Source organism: Setaria italica, chromosome VIII (assembly GCF_000263155.2).
Source record: "Setaria italica strain Yugu1 chromosome VIII, Setaria_italica_v2.0, whole genome shotgun sequence".
NCBI lineage: Eukaryota > Viridiplantae > Streptophyta > Magnoliopsida > Poales > Poaceae > Setaria > Setaria italica.
This window is the reverse complement of record NC_028457.1, coordinates 8,676,306-8,694,532: the sequence shown is the minus strand read 5'-3', so window position 1 is coordinate 8,694,532 and position 18,227 is coordinate 8,676,306. Positions and strand designations below refer to the sequence as shown.

At 46.6% G+C, this 18,227-nt stretch overlaps 1 protein-coding gene and 1 long non-coding RNA gene across 9 annotated transcripts; one reads left to right on the top strand and one right to left on the bottom strand.

Annotated features, from left to right (window-relative positions):
- Positions 1-3,091: 3,091 nt before the first annotated feature.
- Positions 3,092-4,706, top strand: LOC111258253. 2 transcript variants are annotated; one of them, XR_002678899.1, is made up of 3 exons: positions 3,092-4,300; positions 4,418-4,460; positions 4,577-4,706. It is a non-coding gene; the product is annotated as an uncharacterized LOC111258253 (long non-coding RNA). The 2 variants fall into 2 exon arrangements; XR_002678898.1 differs by having other exon boundaries at positions 4,382-4,460.
- Positions 4,707-17,899, bottom strand: LOC101773752 (putative disease resistance protein RGA1). 7 transcript variants are annotated; one of them, XM_012848509.2, is made up of 5 exons: positions 17,474-17,613; positions 17,130-17,227; positions 15,851-16,933; positions 5,242-7,709; positions 4,707-5,126 (listed from the first exon to the last, which is right to left on the bottom strand). In XM_012848509.2, the coding sequence occupies exons 3-5, from the start codon at positions 16,910-16,912 to the stop codon at positions 5,111-5,113; spliced, it is 3,546 nt and encodes a 1,181-aa protein (XP_012703963.2). In that variant the 5' UTR covers positions 16,913-16,933; positions 17,130-17,227; positions 17,474-17,613; the 3' UTR covers positions 4,707-5,110. The 7 variants fall into 7 exon arrangements, with proteins under 7 accessions (XP_012703963.2, XP_022685038.1, XP_022685037.1 ...); XM_022829303.1 differs by lacking the exons at positions 17,130-17,227; positions 17,474-17,613 and adding an exon at positions 17,005-17,115; XM_022829302.1 differs by lacking the exon at positions 17,130-17,227 and having other exon boundaries at positions 4,712-5,126; positions 17,474-17,898.
- Between the last annotated feature and the right edge of the window lie 328 nt (positions 17,900-18,227).

The window sequence follows — 18,227 nt, the reverse complement described above, 5'->3', positions numbered from 1 at the left end:
ATGGAGCAAATGTTCCAATACATGAAGGATTTTGCATCGAGTATGTGTCAACCTTTGCCACCGCCACCGATGCTATTCACTCCACCTCGACCATCCACAACTACTCCTGTGAGTCACTTGACACCTTATACTGCAGATTGAATACTTTGACTTAGAGAACTTTAGATTTTAACACAAAATGACTTAGAGAAGTTTAGATTATCTTGGGCTCCATAGTTCTCTATTTTGTGCAGAATTATGTGCAACCTCCATCTGTCAAGGAACCTTAGATATTAATTGCATCACATATCTATATCAATCTTGTCTCACACATGCAATCCCTTCTCTTTTGTGCGGAATCAATCGGCGGCATCAAATAATCAGCCTCAAGACCCGGATTTGTCGCAGTGGTTCGGAGGGCCTCCGTAGTGACTTGTGACGTGTGATTTGTGACTTACTTGTGGCTTGTGATGTGTGATTTGTGACTTATTGTGAATTATGCCTTAGTACTCATTATGAATTATGCCTGTGATGCTTATTGTCAATTATGCCTGTGATGTTTTGTTTGAGTGGGGGTCCGTTATACGTCCCTGAACAATAAAAAAGGGGCTGTATTGGTTGCTTTGCCGAGTGTAACACTCGACAAAGAGAGGCTTTGCTGAGTGTCAAAACAGTACACTCAGCAAAGAAGCCATTTCTATTAGTCTTGGGAAGGCTACTTTGCCAAGTGTTTTGGGCTGGACACTCAGCAAATTTTAGAAACTTTGCCAAGTGTTTTAGCCTTGACACTTTTGGGCCTGACACTCGGCAAAGTTTAGAATCTTTGCCGAGTGTTTTTCCATCACGCACTCGGTAAAAGCGCTATCATCGTGCCATCTCGTTAATTTTTTTTACCAAGCGTTAATTTTTGTCGAGTGTTTATTGACACACGACAAAAAGCTTTGCTGAGTGCTCGACAAGTAACACTCGGCAAGGAGCTCTTTGCTGTTAAAATCTATGCCGTGTGCTCTTTGCCGAGTGTTACACTCGGCAAAGTCGTGCCAAGTGTTTTTGAGCCTGGCATTGGACAAAGCCTCTGTATCCCGTAGTGGTAGGATCCTAGGTGGACACTCTAAAAAATAGAGAATTTTTAGAAATTCTAAGAAATAACCTAAAGTAAACACCTAAATCTTAAACTAATTATATCATGTACAAAAATGTCCAAAAGTAAATTAATATTATTCACCCTTGGTCCATCGGCATGAACTTTTCGCTGGACCTTCACCTCATGCCGTCGATTGTCATGTCACATCCATCACATGCACGTCCAACCCAAGAGACACAACACACAAGATATATGTTTTACACCAATATCACAACACAAAGCACACAACACAACACATTCGGTTAGCCGTTAGCATAATCATACAAAATATGGACTCAACCGGAAAAAAAATTCAAATCATCCAGTTAATCACACATCACAAATAGACTAAGGCACATTTCAACTTGGTCTCTCAATCTCCCTCTTGATGAATGCATTGACAAAAGATGATTTGAAAGCAAAAGAGAACTCATTTGAGTGCCCAAGAGCCCAGTAAAAACCAAACACAAGGCCATTTGAAATGAGAAGGGATCAAACAAGCTCCAAATAAAAAACTCTCAATTCCCAAAGAAAATTCAAAGGTTCAACACAACCGAAGAGTCAAGTAAGAGACGCAAGAGTTTCATAAATCCCAAAAACCATCAAACCAATTTAAAAAATGTCAAATGCTCATAACAATCTAATCAACGCTCATTCTAGCACGTCACCATGAATCCAATCGTGCCACAGCGAATCCAACCGCGCCACCTTGGATCCCCGCTGCGTCGCCACGGATCTCTGTGTATTGTTGCCATCTGGCATAGATCCCAGCACCGCCGCCGTGGATCCCTAGATGCCGCCATCACACCTTGCTCTACTGCCAATTCTCTCTGCTAGGCTGAGGGGCAGGGAGCGGAGAGGGAAGGGGAGGGGCAGCAAGCGGAGAGGGAGAGAGAGAGAAGGGGAGGGCCCATGGGAGAGTGAGGGAGGGGGCTGACGGAGAGTGGGGTAGAGCTCGGTGGGAGAGGGAGAGAGGGAGGGGGTAGAGAGAGTGAGGGGGAGGAGAGGATTGGTTGGGGAGAGAGGGAGAGTATGGGTGGGGAGGAAGACAGAGGGGTTGCGGAGATGGTGAGGGCAGATGAGACAGAGGGGCCGGGCACGTGGGGAGGAGGTGGGAGGATAGCGTGGGGTTTGGATGCGAGTTGTTTGGTTAAGCCGGAGTTGATAAGAATTTTGGATCCGAACCAACTATCACCACCGGTTTTTTGTATTACGAGCCGCCTGCGGCGGTGATGATAATTTGTACCGCTGGTTTTGACATCCCACAGCTCCATTTGATTTAGAACCGATAGTGATACTATATCATCGCCGGTTTACTTAAAACCATTGGTGATAGACCATCATGGATAGCTCGTTTTGTAGTAGTGCAGGCACAGTGGCAGATTCAGAAAAAATAGGTAGGGTACTGAACTACTAGAGAAGTGAGCATTCGTCGATGACGCTGGCTGGACTTTGGTTTGGTACTAACGCGTGGAATTAGTATCGGGTCTAATTTTGGGGTCCCCAGAGGTCTTTAAGTACCGGGTCATAACACCACCTGGTACTAAAAGATAGCTTTTAGTACCGGGTGATGTTGCAACCTCGTATTAAAGCCAACCGGGTCATAACACCACCCAATATTAAAGATACCTTTAGTACCGGGTGGGATTATGACCTGGTACTAAAAGGCCATCCATGGGTTACTTCCAAAGGAAAGTATCTTTTTGTCTATCATATGCGCTATATAGGTGAGATGATAAGGAAGGCTCTCGTGAGGCTTAAGGTCCTCGAATCCCCGCACCATGTACGCGCATATTTCTCGTGAAAATCACATGACTTGTGATTTGCGAGTTTGCGTGAGTGTGGAAGCCTCTAGGTGTTCACAAAGTTTTTTTTTTATTTTTTTGGCACAAAGAGCATTTATTACCGGTTTAGCTGCGTGATACTAAAATATCTTGCATTTAGTATCGAACAAGCGGTACCGGTCCGGAGCCCAACACCAAAGGGGTTTTCCGATCGTCCAGTCCTAGACCAAAATACCTTCCTTAAGTTATATCACATACAAACAAATGGGGCTAATTGAATGAGAATAGCAATTTTATACCTAACAAAGAAAGCAATTTTATACCTAACTGTCATTTGAGCCTGCTTCGCGTGCTTTCTAGCTGCTGCTCACGGCTCACCTCACAGTCACGCTCGCGGTCTGCCGGGCTGCACTCGCACGTGCTGCGCACCCCGACGGCCTGGCCGCCCCGGCCTCTGGCCCATCTCGCGCAGCCACTATCGTCTTCAACTAATGCAATGATTGTTGGGCGATTTTACATCCCCTGTTCTTTGCTATTGTGGCCTTTTCTCCACTGTTGCTACCAACTTAATGCAATGATTGTTGATATATCAGGAGATGCGGTTGGATTCAGTGAAGGCCTAGTAATCAGCTGATTATCATGCATATGGAGGAGCGAATGCTTCAAGGAGCTTGTTTGGTGGCCGGCTGCCCCCTCCAGTGAACCACCGCTCGTCCCCTCCACGCCCTAGCTGCTGCAGCAGAGTTCCTCCCGCCGCCGCCGTGCCCAGTGACGATGTGGGCCAGCGTGCTAGCCCCGCACATATAGCACGGGCCTTTGCGAGGCGGCGCGGGAACGGTTACAGAGTGGAGGGCACCACAGCTCCCACGAACCACCGCTCGTCCGCTTGGTTGCCGCAGTTTGGTCGGAGGCGAAGACGACGACGAAGACGCGCTCGGCCACGGTGCACGGAGCGGACCAGAAGACATGGTTCTTTACCGCGCCGGGCTCCGCATGAAGCCAAGCAAGCACGCGGCTGCATTGCGGCAAAGGTTGGTGTCTCCGGCATCTGCAGGCCAGCTGCTCGATGCTTTGCCTGCAAGAGTTACATCCCCTGTTCTTGGCTGCTGCATCCTTTTTCCCTCTTTTGCTATCAAGTATCAACCATTGATATATCAGGACATGCTAGTGGAGGCGTATTAATCAGTTGATTCTCATGCATACGGAGCACGGGAGGAGCGAATACTTAAAAAGCTTGTGTGGTAGTTCTGCTAAGGATACATCATCTAATTTTCTGGACATGGTCAGGAGGGTAGTCTACACTCTCCAGCTGAGTTTTTGTCAGTTATTGTCATAAAAATATAGAAAAAGTTGGGAAGTTGAACCTTTTTCCAACATCTCACCGCAAGCGCATGTGACAACTGCTGAAGTCCAGGTATTTAATAGTCATTCTACAAGTGCTGAATGTGCCCTGAGATCTTTATAAAGATGAAACATTACTTTGCACTTTTTTTAGAAACTTGCACAAAGTCTAATTGGATATTTGGGGCAGGCAAGTGTGCATTAATGATAAATGTGGATTCGATTAATGGAAGGTAAATATTACCTTATCTCCCAAATCAATGAACATGCCTGTTATCATGGGCATTATTTACTTGGAGATGCTACTATTTGTAAATATAAAATATTAAAAAGTTTTTCTTACTTGCAGGAATGCTTGCCCTTTTTTTCGTATAAAATGTGATCTTCAGTATCTAGGTTTATTTGGCGCATTAAGCATTCAAGAAGAAATAGAGAGAGTTGTCTGCCCAACATACAAAAAAATTACAGAGAAGAGGACGGAAGGAAAGTTCAACAGAAGACAAAATCTATTGCAGAATTTGAAGAACCAAACAGAGTTCACTAACAGAAGCAGTTAGAGTTCAAATGTTTTGCCTGTGCTGAAAGCCTTAATGGGCCTCTGGAGGAAATGTAGTGAACTACACTACAGCTTCTTTATGCTCTGCAGTATCTGAGATCTAGTGAACATCATTTGATTCAACATGATTTGAGCTTGTTTCCCAGAAATGTCTCACAGCCACATGACATACTGGGGGTCAAAAGCAATTTCAGAAGGAGAATAGGTGAAGGCAAGTATGTTAAAACTGAAGCTGCACTTCTACAGACATAATTCAAGTCCAACTGGTTGTGACCTGCCTTTTTCCCTGGTGGCATTTTTATGGTACTTGGTTAAGAAGGTCAAAAGCTACTCATAAATCGATCTGCAAAGTTAAAAAAGTGCGACTGATTAGCTCTAGCTTATACTCTCACGGAAATCACAAACAGGAAGTACATAAGTTTTATTAGAAAACTTGAATGCGGTGGTCGTGAACTTACATGTTAATGTGTGCGAGCTTAGCCTTGTTCTCTTCTGACTCGCACCACTGCAGTAGTTCCTGGTTCCCATCAATAACTAACTGCTGGAGGTTGGTGAGGTGCTGTATACATGCAGGCAAAGACTTGATGCTATCACAGCGCTTGATGACGAGCTTTGTAAGAGAGGAGATGTCGCTCAGCCATTCTGGCAGTGCTGATATGCTGTGACAATATCTCAACTCGAGCGACTGAAGGGAGGAGAGTTGTTGTATGCCCTCCGGCAAGCTCGTCAGATTTGAACAGAAGTAGAAACTCAACTTCTGGAGGGCAGGGAAGTGGTGAAACAACCTGAAACTCTGGTGCTGTCTTGTCCGGCTGATAGCCAGTCTGGTGGTGGTTGGGATAGAGTTGCAGCGATCGCTGCTGGTTTGTACCTTCTCCAGTGAAGATATAACTTGGTCGCAATCAAATATTACGAACTCACGACATTTGGGTGGGCATGGTTTCAACCTCAACTTTGGACATTCAGCTACATGCAGTACATCTAGCATACGGAACATGAACTCCTCCACACCATCTTCGCCAGGACATGTTGTATTCCACTCCTCCAATCCTTGCATAATATATACTATGAAGTGTGCTAGTCGGGGAAATGCTCCTTTGCCACCGCAGATGCCCCCGTCAATTTTTGAAACATTGGGTATATTACAGAGACGTAGGCTTTCTAAGTACGGTAACTGTCCAAGTGGTGGTAGGTTGCTACATGTAGGCAGATCCTTCAATTCAATACAAGTAAGATTAGGGAGATGATGAGAAATTGCCATGAGCCAACCAGGAAAGCTCGGACTGCTATAACCTTCTAGACTCAAGTCCTTCAGGCTCATTGGTGGCACTAGTTGTCCCAACAAATCCTTGTCCTCCAGATGTCGATAAGCATTCGATTTCCATGTCCAAGCCAGTTTCAAGCTCAACAGATTCTGTTTGGTCAAAAGGTTAAGTCTCCGTGCTTCCTCTAGAAGTCGTACGTTTTCAATAGAAACTATATGTAACTCACCGACGACATTTTCACCCTCGAGCACATGCAGATTGCTATGAGCACTGAAGTCATCAGCACGAACCTTAAAAAGTGGTAATGTTAGTGAATAGTGCAATAAAGAACTGGCCTGATCCATAAATTTGCGTCGGCACCCGTCCAGCAGTACAGACTTCAGTCCAGTTGCATAGACTATACTCTCTGGGAGGGACTCGAGCATCCAGCAATTCTTGAGATTCAGTGTATGCAGCCTTTTGAGATTACCAATACTTTCTGGTAGATACTCAAATCCGTTCGATGATAGGTCTAGATGCTCCAAATTGGTAAGTGTACTTATAAAATTAAGATTGGTACCAAGGAAAGAATTTAATTTCAAATCCTTAAGATTGGTGAGTTTTCTCATAGTTACAGGTAGATCTTCACATATCCAAATATTCTGCGTGCACGCCACGCCTGACATATCCAGATATTGTAACGCGGTGAGGCCATGCAGAGCTCCCGCTAAGCCTTTCTCAATATAGCAGTCACTCAAATCTAGATGCAACAAATTACGGAGCCTGTTGAATGACTCTGGAAATTCCCTGACACAACACCATGACATGTTTAAATACTGTAGATTGACCAGGCTGCCTATAGCATCTGGTAGCCGTGTGATATAACGACAACATGATAAGTTCAAATACTGGAGATGCATGAGACCACACAAAGATTCAGGAATCGCTTCGACATTAGAGCATTTATATAACTCAAGATGCTGTAAATTTGTGAGATTGCCAAGTGAGGCTGGCAGTTCTCTTATCCCAGAACAACGTGACATGTCAAGATGCTGTAAATTTGTGAGATTGCCAAGTGAGGCTGGCAATTCTCTTATCCCAAAACAACCTGACATGTCAAGATGCGTCATACATTTTAATTCACCAAATGATCCTGGCAGTTTTGTTATGCGAGAACAACCTGACAAACCCAGATATTTCAGACACCAGAGATTGCCCATTGATTCTGGTAGTGCGGAAATGTGAGAAGATCCATTCAGGTTCAGGTACTGTAGTTTTGATAGCTCAGTCATAAACTCTGGGAGAACTTCATTTTGCATTCCTGGAGCAGTAAGGTGCTTCAGCTGCTTCAGTTGCCCAATAGAGGCTGGCAACAGTATACCAGAGCATCCACTAAAATCCAAAATACGCAAGCACTTTGCAAATGAAAATGCCCCACAAGAGAGATCCAGCTTGCCTCTATCTGAGAAATGAAGTGCCCTCACCTTTGAGGGTAAAACATTGGATAACCTTGCTATGTGATCATATTTGGTAACCGATGCATAACGACAATATTTATGGCTATGTGCTTTATTATTCTTCGATGCAACATTAGAAACAATTAACTCATCACCCATGATTAATGTTGCCAGATCATGCACCAGGTCGTGCATAGCGTACCGCTTCATATGATCTCCCGATGTCTGAAATGATAAGTTAACCATACTTCATTAAAATGTCAACTAATAATTTCTTCATTTTTTAATAAAATTTAAATCCTAAGTTTACATGTGTATAAACTGTGAGGATACCTGGTTTACTTATTAGTAAATATGTACTGTATATCATATCTTCACCAAAGAAATATTACTTATTAAAAGAGTAAAACATACTATCGGTCCTCAAAATTGTAACTTGCTAATTGTACCATATGAGTCACAAATCAGATCCCAGCCAGTTGGGAGGCGAGGTCCTACACAACCAGTCACCAGCTTGCCACTAGCTGCAGTCACTGGTGTCAACACTGCTGAGGTACCCATCGAGCTTGACCACTACCTCTCCAGGATGGGTAGCTGAGGAAGGAAGAGGAGCTCGTCCTATGCACATGCTTGTAATGAAGCACCTTTGTGGTGACCACCAGCCCGACTCTACCATTTCCTGCGAGCTTCGACCATCGTCGCTCTACCTACTTACCTCCAGTGCCTTTAACGCCACATCGAAGCAAGCAAAACTACCTCTTCTCTCTCATCATTCTTCCCCATGACTCGTGTCATACTGTAGTGAAGTTTAGGGACTTGATTGTACATTTTACGAGTTATAGGACTGGTGAAGTACTTTATTACTATTAAAACTAAGAGAAGCGAAAGGATAGACTAACAAATAGTTTTGCTTTCGGCTCTTGCTAAGGGATTGCCTGAAGACAAGAAACCCCCTCAGAAAATATTAGAACATGCATCCAGATGATTACACATGTGTTCTATGTTCTACATGTTGTGAAGAAAATCTGATGCACTTATTCTTTGAATGTTGTTTCTGTCAAATGTGCTGAGTGTTTTTGGGAATTGTGGAATCTTTCCCTAGGCCTTTTAGATATGATCATTCAGGCTCGAGTTAATTTTGAGAGAACAATTTTCGGGGAGATATCATCATTGCTAGCTAGTGCATTTGGTGTCATCGCAACAGTATTATCTTTGATAATGGTGTTCGGTCTATGGCTAAGTGGAAATTGGATTTCAGAGAAGAAAACGACAGTGAAGCTTTCCTTCGATAATTGGATGAGTAATCTGTAACTTTTAATTCCTCCCCCGGCCCCCCTTCTCTTTGAGGCTGTGAGCTTTGTAACTTCTTTGTACATGCACTTTTTCTTTCTTTCTTTATATATATATATATATATATATATATATATATATATATATATATATATATATATATATGAACAGGTAGAGGACTCCCGTGCCAATTTGTTAAAAAAGTAAAGTGTTTTTTCGGAAAAAGTGTATTTTTCATCCCTCAAGTATCGCAAAACTGTGACATTCATCTCTCATGTTTCATTTGGTGAAAACCAATCCCACCTAAGTTTGACAATGGTCCAATGCCATCTAATGACGGTTTATGCCACAAAATTATCTGACTAGTCCTTGCTTAGCGATGTAATATGCTGAGTCAAAGATATAAAACCAATAAAAAATTAATGAATCCTCTAAATTTCCTAGCATATAAAAATTATTGGAAAAATTAACAGAACTGATTAACACCGAGCTATTATGGCAATTGACTCAACATTAGACATAGCTAAGCAGCGACTAGTAAGATGATTACATGCCCTAAACCGATGTTATATGGCACTAAACTATTATCAAACTTAGGTGGGGATGATAAATTCATCGGTTTAGTAAGTTAAGGGGCTGATTTACACCAAATGAAACATAAATAATGAATGCCACACTTTTTCAATACTTGAGGGATGAAAAATGCACTTTTCCTATTTTTATTCATTAAGTATTTTGAAAGTGTGGCATTCATTCCTCATGTTTTACTTGATGCAAATTTATCACTTAATTAATTGTATTAGTGCACTAATTATCTCCACCTCAACTTAACAATGGTTTAGTGCATAGTTTATGCCACGCAATCATCTGACTAATCACTACTTCACATTGTGGTTTCCTAGCCACACTGCCACATCTGAAAAGAGGACCTCGCTGGAGCTTTGATGTAGGGTGGTTTCGAGCATTTCTTAGATACTTAAAGACATGTTGACACTATTACATCGAACATTTGTATAATCGGTTGGTAACCCCTTTGCACAGGGGTTTAAGCAAGCACCTGCAGCTAAACGCCCGTGAAAACGTGGGTTTTTACAAGTGAAAAATGGGCAGCAAGATATAAACATATACTATAAATACTATAAAAAATTTGGAAAAAAATCATTTTTGCACCTGGGCTGACCCGACTATCCAGCTTTATGTGTATTCTTCATGTGAAATATGCACGCGTGCAAATTCCTAAGTTCAAAACCATGACCTCCCCTCTCGCATGATCCTTCCATATACCAACCCACTATGGAATAGGAAATAAGAAAATATTCCCATCCACCTATATAAAATGGTATCTTCACAAGTGGTTCCTTATGTGAACCACCATCTATGTGCAAATGTGTTTCCACGTGTGGTTCAAAGCTACATGAGACTCCTCCAACTAGGCAAGCAGCCCATAATCTATACTTTATATGAATTTAGTGAAAGCAATAGAGATGCGTGGAAATAGTAGATTGATTAATTGAGAGACAATACAGTTACATATATAGGGGAGGAGGATCCTAGGTGAAAGGAAACCTAAGGGATCAGGACTCCTCCCCGTATCTCTATCTTAACCAATACAAATAGAGTCCGGCTGACACTAAAACAGCCAGGCGCAGGACCTAATCCTTATAGGACTAGGACTCTTTCTAACACCTCCTTGCAGTTGAAGCGTCTGTGGAGCGAACGTTGAGACTGGACCAAAATTCAGTGAAGACCGAAGATGACAGTCCTTTGGTGAAGACGTTGGTGAACTGAGACGTCGTCGGAACATGAAGAACACGGACATCACCAAGGGCAACACGTTCTCGAACAAAGTGAAGATCGATCTCCACATGCTTTGTTCGCTGATGTTGGACAGGGTTAGACATGCATCTCTGACAGCAACTGACGAAGCCATGTAGCTTCAGCAACGGCATTGGTGACCGCCCGATACTCAGCCTCAGCACTAGAACGAGAGACATATTCTGACACTTGGACGACCATGATACAAGATTGTCCTCGAGGAACACGGCATAACCAGAAGTTGACTTGCGAGTGTCTGGACAATTTGCCCAATCTGCATCAAAGTAGACAACCAGCTTGGACTGAGAGGAGGGGTGTACAAGCAGTCCCAAATGAAGAGTGCCGCGAACATAGCGTAGGATACGCTTAAGGGTAGCCAGACATGGTTCCCGCGAGTCGTGCATGTGTAGACAAACCTGCTGAACAACATATGCAATGTCTGGGCGAGTGAAAATCAGGTACTGAAGTGCTCCTGCCAGGCTGCGAAAATCAGTAATGTCCTTCACTGGGGCGCCATCTGCAGGAATCTTTGGATTCACGTCGACCGGCGTAGTGCAAGGTTTGCAATCACTCATGCCAGCACGTTCAAGAATATCAATCATGTACTGCCGTTGGGAGAGGAAGAGACCTGAGGGGGTGTGCTGGACATGCATGCCAAGGAAATGATGTAACTGACCGAGATCCTTCATTGAGAATTCTTGCTGTAGAGCGCCGATAGTGCGCTTCAGGAGAGATGCCGAAGAGGTGGTCAGGACTATATCATCAACATGTAGCAGCAAATAAATCAGATCGTCATCGAGGCAGTATATGAACTGAGAGGTGTCCAGCTTGGCTTCAACAAACCCAAGCTTAAGAAGATGGGAAGCAAATCTGCTATACCAAGCTCGAGGTGCCTGCTTGAGGCCATAGAGTGATCTGTTCAGGCGACATACATGATCTGGATGGGTAGAGTCCTCAAATTCAGACAGCTGAACACAATATACTGTCTCAGTCAGGTTCCCATGCAAAAAGGCATTGTTGACATCAAGCAGCCACTCACGCGAAAGAGCCAGTGAGAGAACTGTACGGATTGTTGCAGGCTTGACTACTAGACTGAAGGTCCCTGAAAAATCAATACCTGGCCGTTGAGTGAAGCCGCGGAGCACCCACCGTGCTTTATAGCGCTCAAGGGAACAATCAGCCTTGAATTTGTGCTTGAACATCCACTTGCCTGTCACAACATTAGAACCCGGCGGTCGAGGAATGAGATCCCAAGTGTTATTGACGAGAAGGGCAGAGTATTCTAGCTCCATGGTGGCACGCCAATTTGGATCAGTGAGAGCAGCACGATAACTCCGTGGTACTGGAGACAAAACTGAGGCCTCGAAGACAGTAGGGAACCGGATGCCGCGCTTGCCCCTGGTGACCATGCCATGCTGATTGATCACCAGATCAATGGGCACGGCGCCAGCAGGAACAGCAGGTGGCAAGGCTGGTGGTGTGAGGATGGGTGGCGAAGACGAGGCCGGAGGCAGCGCGGGCTGTGGCAGCACCGGAGAGGTGCCCCCTCTGGCAGGTGTTGACGCGGAGCCAAGGGGGCGACAAGCGTAGACCTGACCGTGAAAGCGGGCAGCAGAGACGTCGACCCCCCTGGAGGCGCAGCCTGAGGCGGGCGCCCCCCATGGGCTAGCGCCAGGGAGGAGCCAGAAGGGGGCGACAGGGCTGCATGGAAGCCAAGGGGCGCTCCTGTGTGCGCCAGGCGGCGAGACAGCGAGGCTGTGGCATCAGCAGTCGAAGGCGATAGCCGCAGCGGGCCACCCAACGAGGGGTTCGTCTAGTCGGGGCCAGATAGGAGGCTAGGCACTGGTTGGGAGGCAACCCGAGCCATGCCGGCATGGGATCCTGGTGCTGGCGAACCTGCAGAAAACAAAGGAGGTGACAACATGAAGGAAGCTGGAATCGGATGAGTCAAGTCATCCAAAAAATCAAAGACCGCACGCGTGGGGGGAGAAGACACCTTCAAAAACGGAAAGGAGGATTCGTCGAAGACCACGTGGCGCGATATAATGACGCGGTTGGAATGACGGTCAAGGCAAAGATAGCCCTTGTGATGTGGGGAATAGCCAAGGAAAACACAAAGGGAGGAATGAGGGGAAAGCTTGTGTGGAGCGGTGGCGGCGAGGTTAGGATAACACTTACAACCAAAGACACGAAGATGCTCATACGAGGGTGGAGACCCTAGTAAGGTGTAGTGTGGCGTTGAGAAGGAGAGGGTTTTGGTTGGAAGGATGTTGAGAAGGTATGTGACAGTACCTAGTGCCGCGGCCCAATAGGTCGGAGGGATGCTTGCGTGAATCAACAGGGTGCGGATGACGTTGTTGATGGAGCGAATGATGCGTTCAGCTTTACCGTTCTGGGCGGAGGTGTAGGGGCAGGATATGCGCAGGTGGATGCCATGGGACAGGAAGAACGTGCGGGCATGGAGATTATCGAACTCGCGACCATTGTCGCACTGAATGCCCTGGACGGTGGCGCCAAACTGTGTGCAAACATAGGCAAAGAAATTGGTGAGCGTAAAGTAAGTGTCATACTTGAGCTGTAGGGGAAACATCCACAGGTAATGGGAATAATCATCCAAATAGCCAGATAATACTTGTGACCAGAGACACTGACAACGGGAGAAGTCCAAAGATTACAATGTATTAATTGAAAAGGATGAGTTGCACGAGAGGACGAAGCATGAAAAGGTAGGCGAACATGATGACCTAACTGACAAGCATGACAAAGAGTACTGCGATCACTTTTATTACAAGGAATAGCCGAGGAGTGCGCTAATTTGGAAAGAGCTGCATGGCTCGGATGCCCAAGCCGCTGGTGCCAAAGAGATGACGTGGACGCATGGAGAGCAGAAGCAGGCAGTTTCAATGGGTAGAGGGGACCGGAGCTATCACACCTGATGATCATGCTCCGAGTGGGTAGATCCTTCACAGAGCAGCCAAAGGGGTCAAATTCCATAGAGCAATTGTTGTCAGTGGTAAACTGGCGAACTGAGATCAAATCCTTAATAAGGGATGGAGAAACCATGACATTATTAAGGCGGAAGTTAGGCGACAAATGAGCAGTGCTAGAAGAGATAACAGGGATGAGATGCCCATTACCGACAACAATATTGGATGGTAGATGATGTGAGGAAGATGTGGGAGAGAATATACCAGCGTCATATGTCATATGGCTAGAAGCTCCGGTGTCGAGGTACCACTCATGTTGTTGTGGTTGCTGCAGCGACACGGTCTGGAAATTGGCGACCAGGGCCTGCTGATCCTAACCAGGAGGTGTCGAGGAGGTGCTGACGTAGCTAGGGACCGGCCCATAGGAGGTTGAAGGGACCCCCCACTAACCCACCCATTGGCTAGGGGAACCGGCGAAGAGAGCTTGGGGCTGCTGCTGGGCAGTCCCAGCAGGAAGACATGGGGCAAACGGTGGGCGCTGACCAGGCCACATGTAGATGGCGCCAGTCCAAGGGTTGACGTAGCTGTAGCCAGAGGGAGGCTGGCCCGGGGAGGAGGTGAGGGCACCGGCTCCAGAGTTGTTGCTGGAGTTGTTGCCACCTGTCTTCTGGCCGCCGCGCTTCCCCTGCTTCCAGCGCTGCTGCTGCTGTCCAGAATTGGAGCCGCCCCCCGAGCCGCCCGTGCCGCCCCCGGAGCCACCTGCGCCGCTCCTGGACTGCTGCTGGGGGAAACGCTGGGGCAGCTGCTGTGAAGGGGGTGGCTTGGGGTCACCAGAGGCGCTGGAGCCGAGCACTGCGGCGAGAGCAGTGGCGGGGGCAGCCTTGGCCATGGTGAGTTCCTTGAGAGCCAAATCGTCGCGGACCTGCACGAAGCTGGGAAGGGGGTTGGTGCGGTGGATGTGAAGACCGAGCGCGAGAAAGCGCTCGTTGAGGCCTAGGACGATGTTGAGGACGAGGGTCCGGTCGGAGACGGGTTCACCAAGATCACGAAGATCCTCAGCAAGCTTCTTGTAGCGGCGGCAGTACTCAGCAATGGGAGGATCCCCCTGAGAGAAGGCCCGGAACTCCTGGTCGGTGTAGAGAGCGCGGGTTGTGCGGTTCCCAAGAAACTATGACTTGATGGCGAGCCAGAGGACGCGAGCAGGAACGCTGTGCTGGGACACCGTGTCGGCGAGGTCGTCACTGATGGTGCCGAGAAGCCAGGTGCGAACGACGGCGTTCATGCGCACCCAATCCGGCGAGGCAGGGGCGACATCGTCGAAGAGGACGTGGCACTCCAAGGAGAACTTGGTGAGGGTGAGCATGAAGGATTCACGCCACCGGGCGTAGAAGGTGGAGTGGACGTTGAGGAGGAGCGGCACAAGAGCTTGGATGTTCTGCACGGCGACGGCCTGGGCGTGCAGATTGAGCAGGGTCGCGGCTTCATGGTGGAGAAGAGCTGCGTCGAGGAGGGGGTCGGGGGCGCCTTCTTTGGCGGCACGGGAGGAGGCAGCGTCATCCTCGGGCGATGGGGCCACAGCCGCTGCACCCTCGCGGGCGGCGCGCAGACGAGCATCGGCTGCATCACATTCTTGCTGCGCAAGGGCAGCCTCGCGATCAGCATCAGCCGCGTGGGCGAGGCGGCCGTGCGTTGGGCCTGGGCGACGCGCTCGCGTTCCTTGTCAGCAGCAGGAAGTTCTTCAGCGCGCTTGAGATCCGCAGCAACGTCGGCGATGGTGTCGGGGTTCTGGACCTTGCCAGGGTCGACGATGGCAGCACCAGAGGTGGCGCCAGCCATGGAGCAGTGCCGGGGGAGAGGGGTGAGCTGGAGCAGCGCCAAGAAGGAAGCGCGCTAGGGCTGCGCCGGGAAAACAGCGCGCTGGAGCGGAAGCGAGATTGAGGAGAAGAACCCTAAACTCGTGATACCATGAAAGCAATAGAGATGCGTGGAAATAGTAGATTGATTAATTGAGAGACAATACAGTTACATATATAGGGGAGGAGGATCCTAGGCGAAAGGAAACCTAAGGGATCAGGACTGCTCCCCGTATCTCTATCTTAACCAATACAAACAGAGTCCGGCCGGCACTAAAACAGCCAGGCCCAGGACTCATCCAGGCGCAGGACCTAATCCTTATAGGACTAGGACTCTTTCTAACATTTAGGATAAAGATTACCCATGGAAATAATATATAGTAAAATGTCATCAATTGAGTTGTCGTAATGACTAGTAGTAGGCAAAAACAACCAATCTGTGAGAGTAGTGTTCTGGTAGTTATATATACTTCAACATTACCTTGGGCAACTTTGAAACTTCAAGGAAGGACATGCCCAAAAGTTGCCTGGTGTATTCCTTCCCCATCGATGGCTCGATAAAACCAAGAGAAATCCATTGGTGAATCAAATCATCTTTAGCAATATTATGGCCTTTTGGGAATATGGCACAATAAGAAAAGCATATCCTTAGCTGTGGTTGCATCCTTTCATAACTCAACTTCAAGGATGGTAGCACACCACCATTATCTTCAAAAGATTCATTCCAGATATCACTGTTGTTTATTTCAGTCCATCCGGACAGGTCTTTGGACTGTAGCATGTATCCAAGTGCTTGAGCTGCTAATGCCACACCTCCACATTTCTTTGCAATGTCCAATCCTATCTTCTCTAATCTTTCTTGGTAATGTTGATCTTCAAACCTGCTATATCTCTTAATTATTTCCCAGCATGTATAATCATTTAAAGGCTGCAGCTTGTATGGTGTACATGTAGAAACTTTCCTTGCAATGTCTTCCTTGCGCGTGGTTACTATGACATCTATGGTAGTGCCCTTGCCCACCTGAAGCATACTCCTCAGTTTCCCCAACACAGTGTCCTTTTCCTCCCATAAGTCATCTAAAACAATAAGAACCTTCTTGCCACGGAGTAGGTTATCTAGGCACTGATTTATGGCTTCCAGTGTATCCCTATTCTGCTGGCCTCCTTCTATTGGTATTAGAGAAATTATAGAGCTTCCAATTTTCTTTAGACTGAAATCCCGGGACACATAAACCCATATACGATGGTCATACTTCTTGAATTGTGCATCATTGTAAATTAGTTGTGCCAAAGTACTCTTGCCTATACCTCCAAGGCCATGGATGGAAACAATCACAGTCTCATCATTCTTGGTACCTGCGGATAAGAGGTTGATGATTTCCTGCTTTTCTCTATTCCTCCCAATTGGTTCTTCAGGCAAACGTGATGATGTTTCACGATCCTCGTCATGTCGCTCAAGAGATGTGCAAGTGCCACTCTCTGAGAAATTAAAATCCCGAAAGTCCTTGTTGATTTTCCTCAGCTCTTCTCTCATGCTCTTCATCCATGAAAGCACTCCTGGCTTCTGCAAGAATTTCATTTATTCTCAGTTGGAATCTACACTAAGCAAGGAGGCTTCAGATCATATGAACTTACATGGAAATTGAACCACAAACTGAGTAGGAACTGGCTAATCGGATAGATTATTTCAATTTTAAGAGGTCTGTATGTTAGCTGAGATGACCAATATTAACTGCTACTGGCGGTATCGAGGCCGGTACCAGAAGGATGGCCTTTTATTTCCACCTGGGCATGAGTCTGGCTGATGCCCGAACCGGATTTACAAGCTTACATCTCCCAGTAGCCTGTAGGTGTTGAGCTGTTATACAACAACATCATCAGGTATATGAAACCGAGCCCAAGTGTAGGCCCTGAGCAGTGCAAAGGGGAAAAAATAAACCTTGCTAAAAAAGAAGGTATATTTCTTTGACACAAAATCAATTATAGGAGGAAACTCAATAATTGATAATAAGTGTCAAATTCATAATTAATTAGTTCTCCCCAGGAGGGATGCGATTGGTTTCAAAGGAATTGAAGATAGATCCTAGCATGTATAACCACGCACCTTTGCAGTTAACCGCTCGCTATTGTCTTGGTAGTCTTCGAGCATGTCGGCAATTTCTAAGGCAGCATGCTTGAGCTGCTTGAGCCACAGCTGCACCAACTTCTCCTTGGCCGACCGCCTCTCAGCATCCTGGAGCGCCGCTGAGATGGTCTCTAGCATCGAGTTCATGTCCTCCAGGTCGTCGCCGAAGTTCCACAGCGAATTGGCCTGCTCCACGATGGCGGCCGCTAACTTATCTTTCGCGATGCCAACGACGGCGGAAGTGAGCGATCCAGCTAAGCTCCCTAACATGGCTGCAGAGCTCTGAGAACGCGGTGTGTAGAATGGTGTGTGCAGAGAAGCGCGTCAACAGAGGTTGTGAAATACAACATTATTGCTCCAGGGCGTCAACATTGCTGCGTTGCCGGCTACGTGGCCGGACAATTGTCCAATGGTAGGCTCGGGGTTATCCTGATTACCAGCTGGTGCCAATTAATTGGGGTGTGTCAGATGTCGCCTTCTGTCTGGCATCTGCATCCGCTCCATCTATGCCACTTATCTTTCCGTTGGGAAAAAAAATGAATGGCTAAGATCTTGTTTCTAAAGCTTCTTGGCAAGAGCCTGTCCTAGTCACTAGGGAACCAGGAGCTGCCGACTACGAAGCAGGAACTTTGCCGAGTGACAGGAGCACTCGGCAAAACACAAAAACGCTTTGCGACTCGGAAAAGTTTATAACAGCAAACATACTCCTTTTTTTTCCAGACACTCGTCGGAA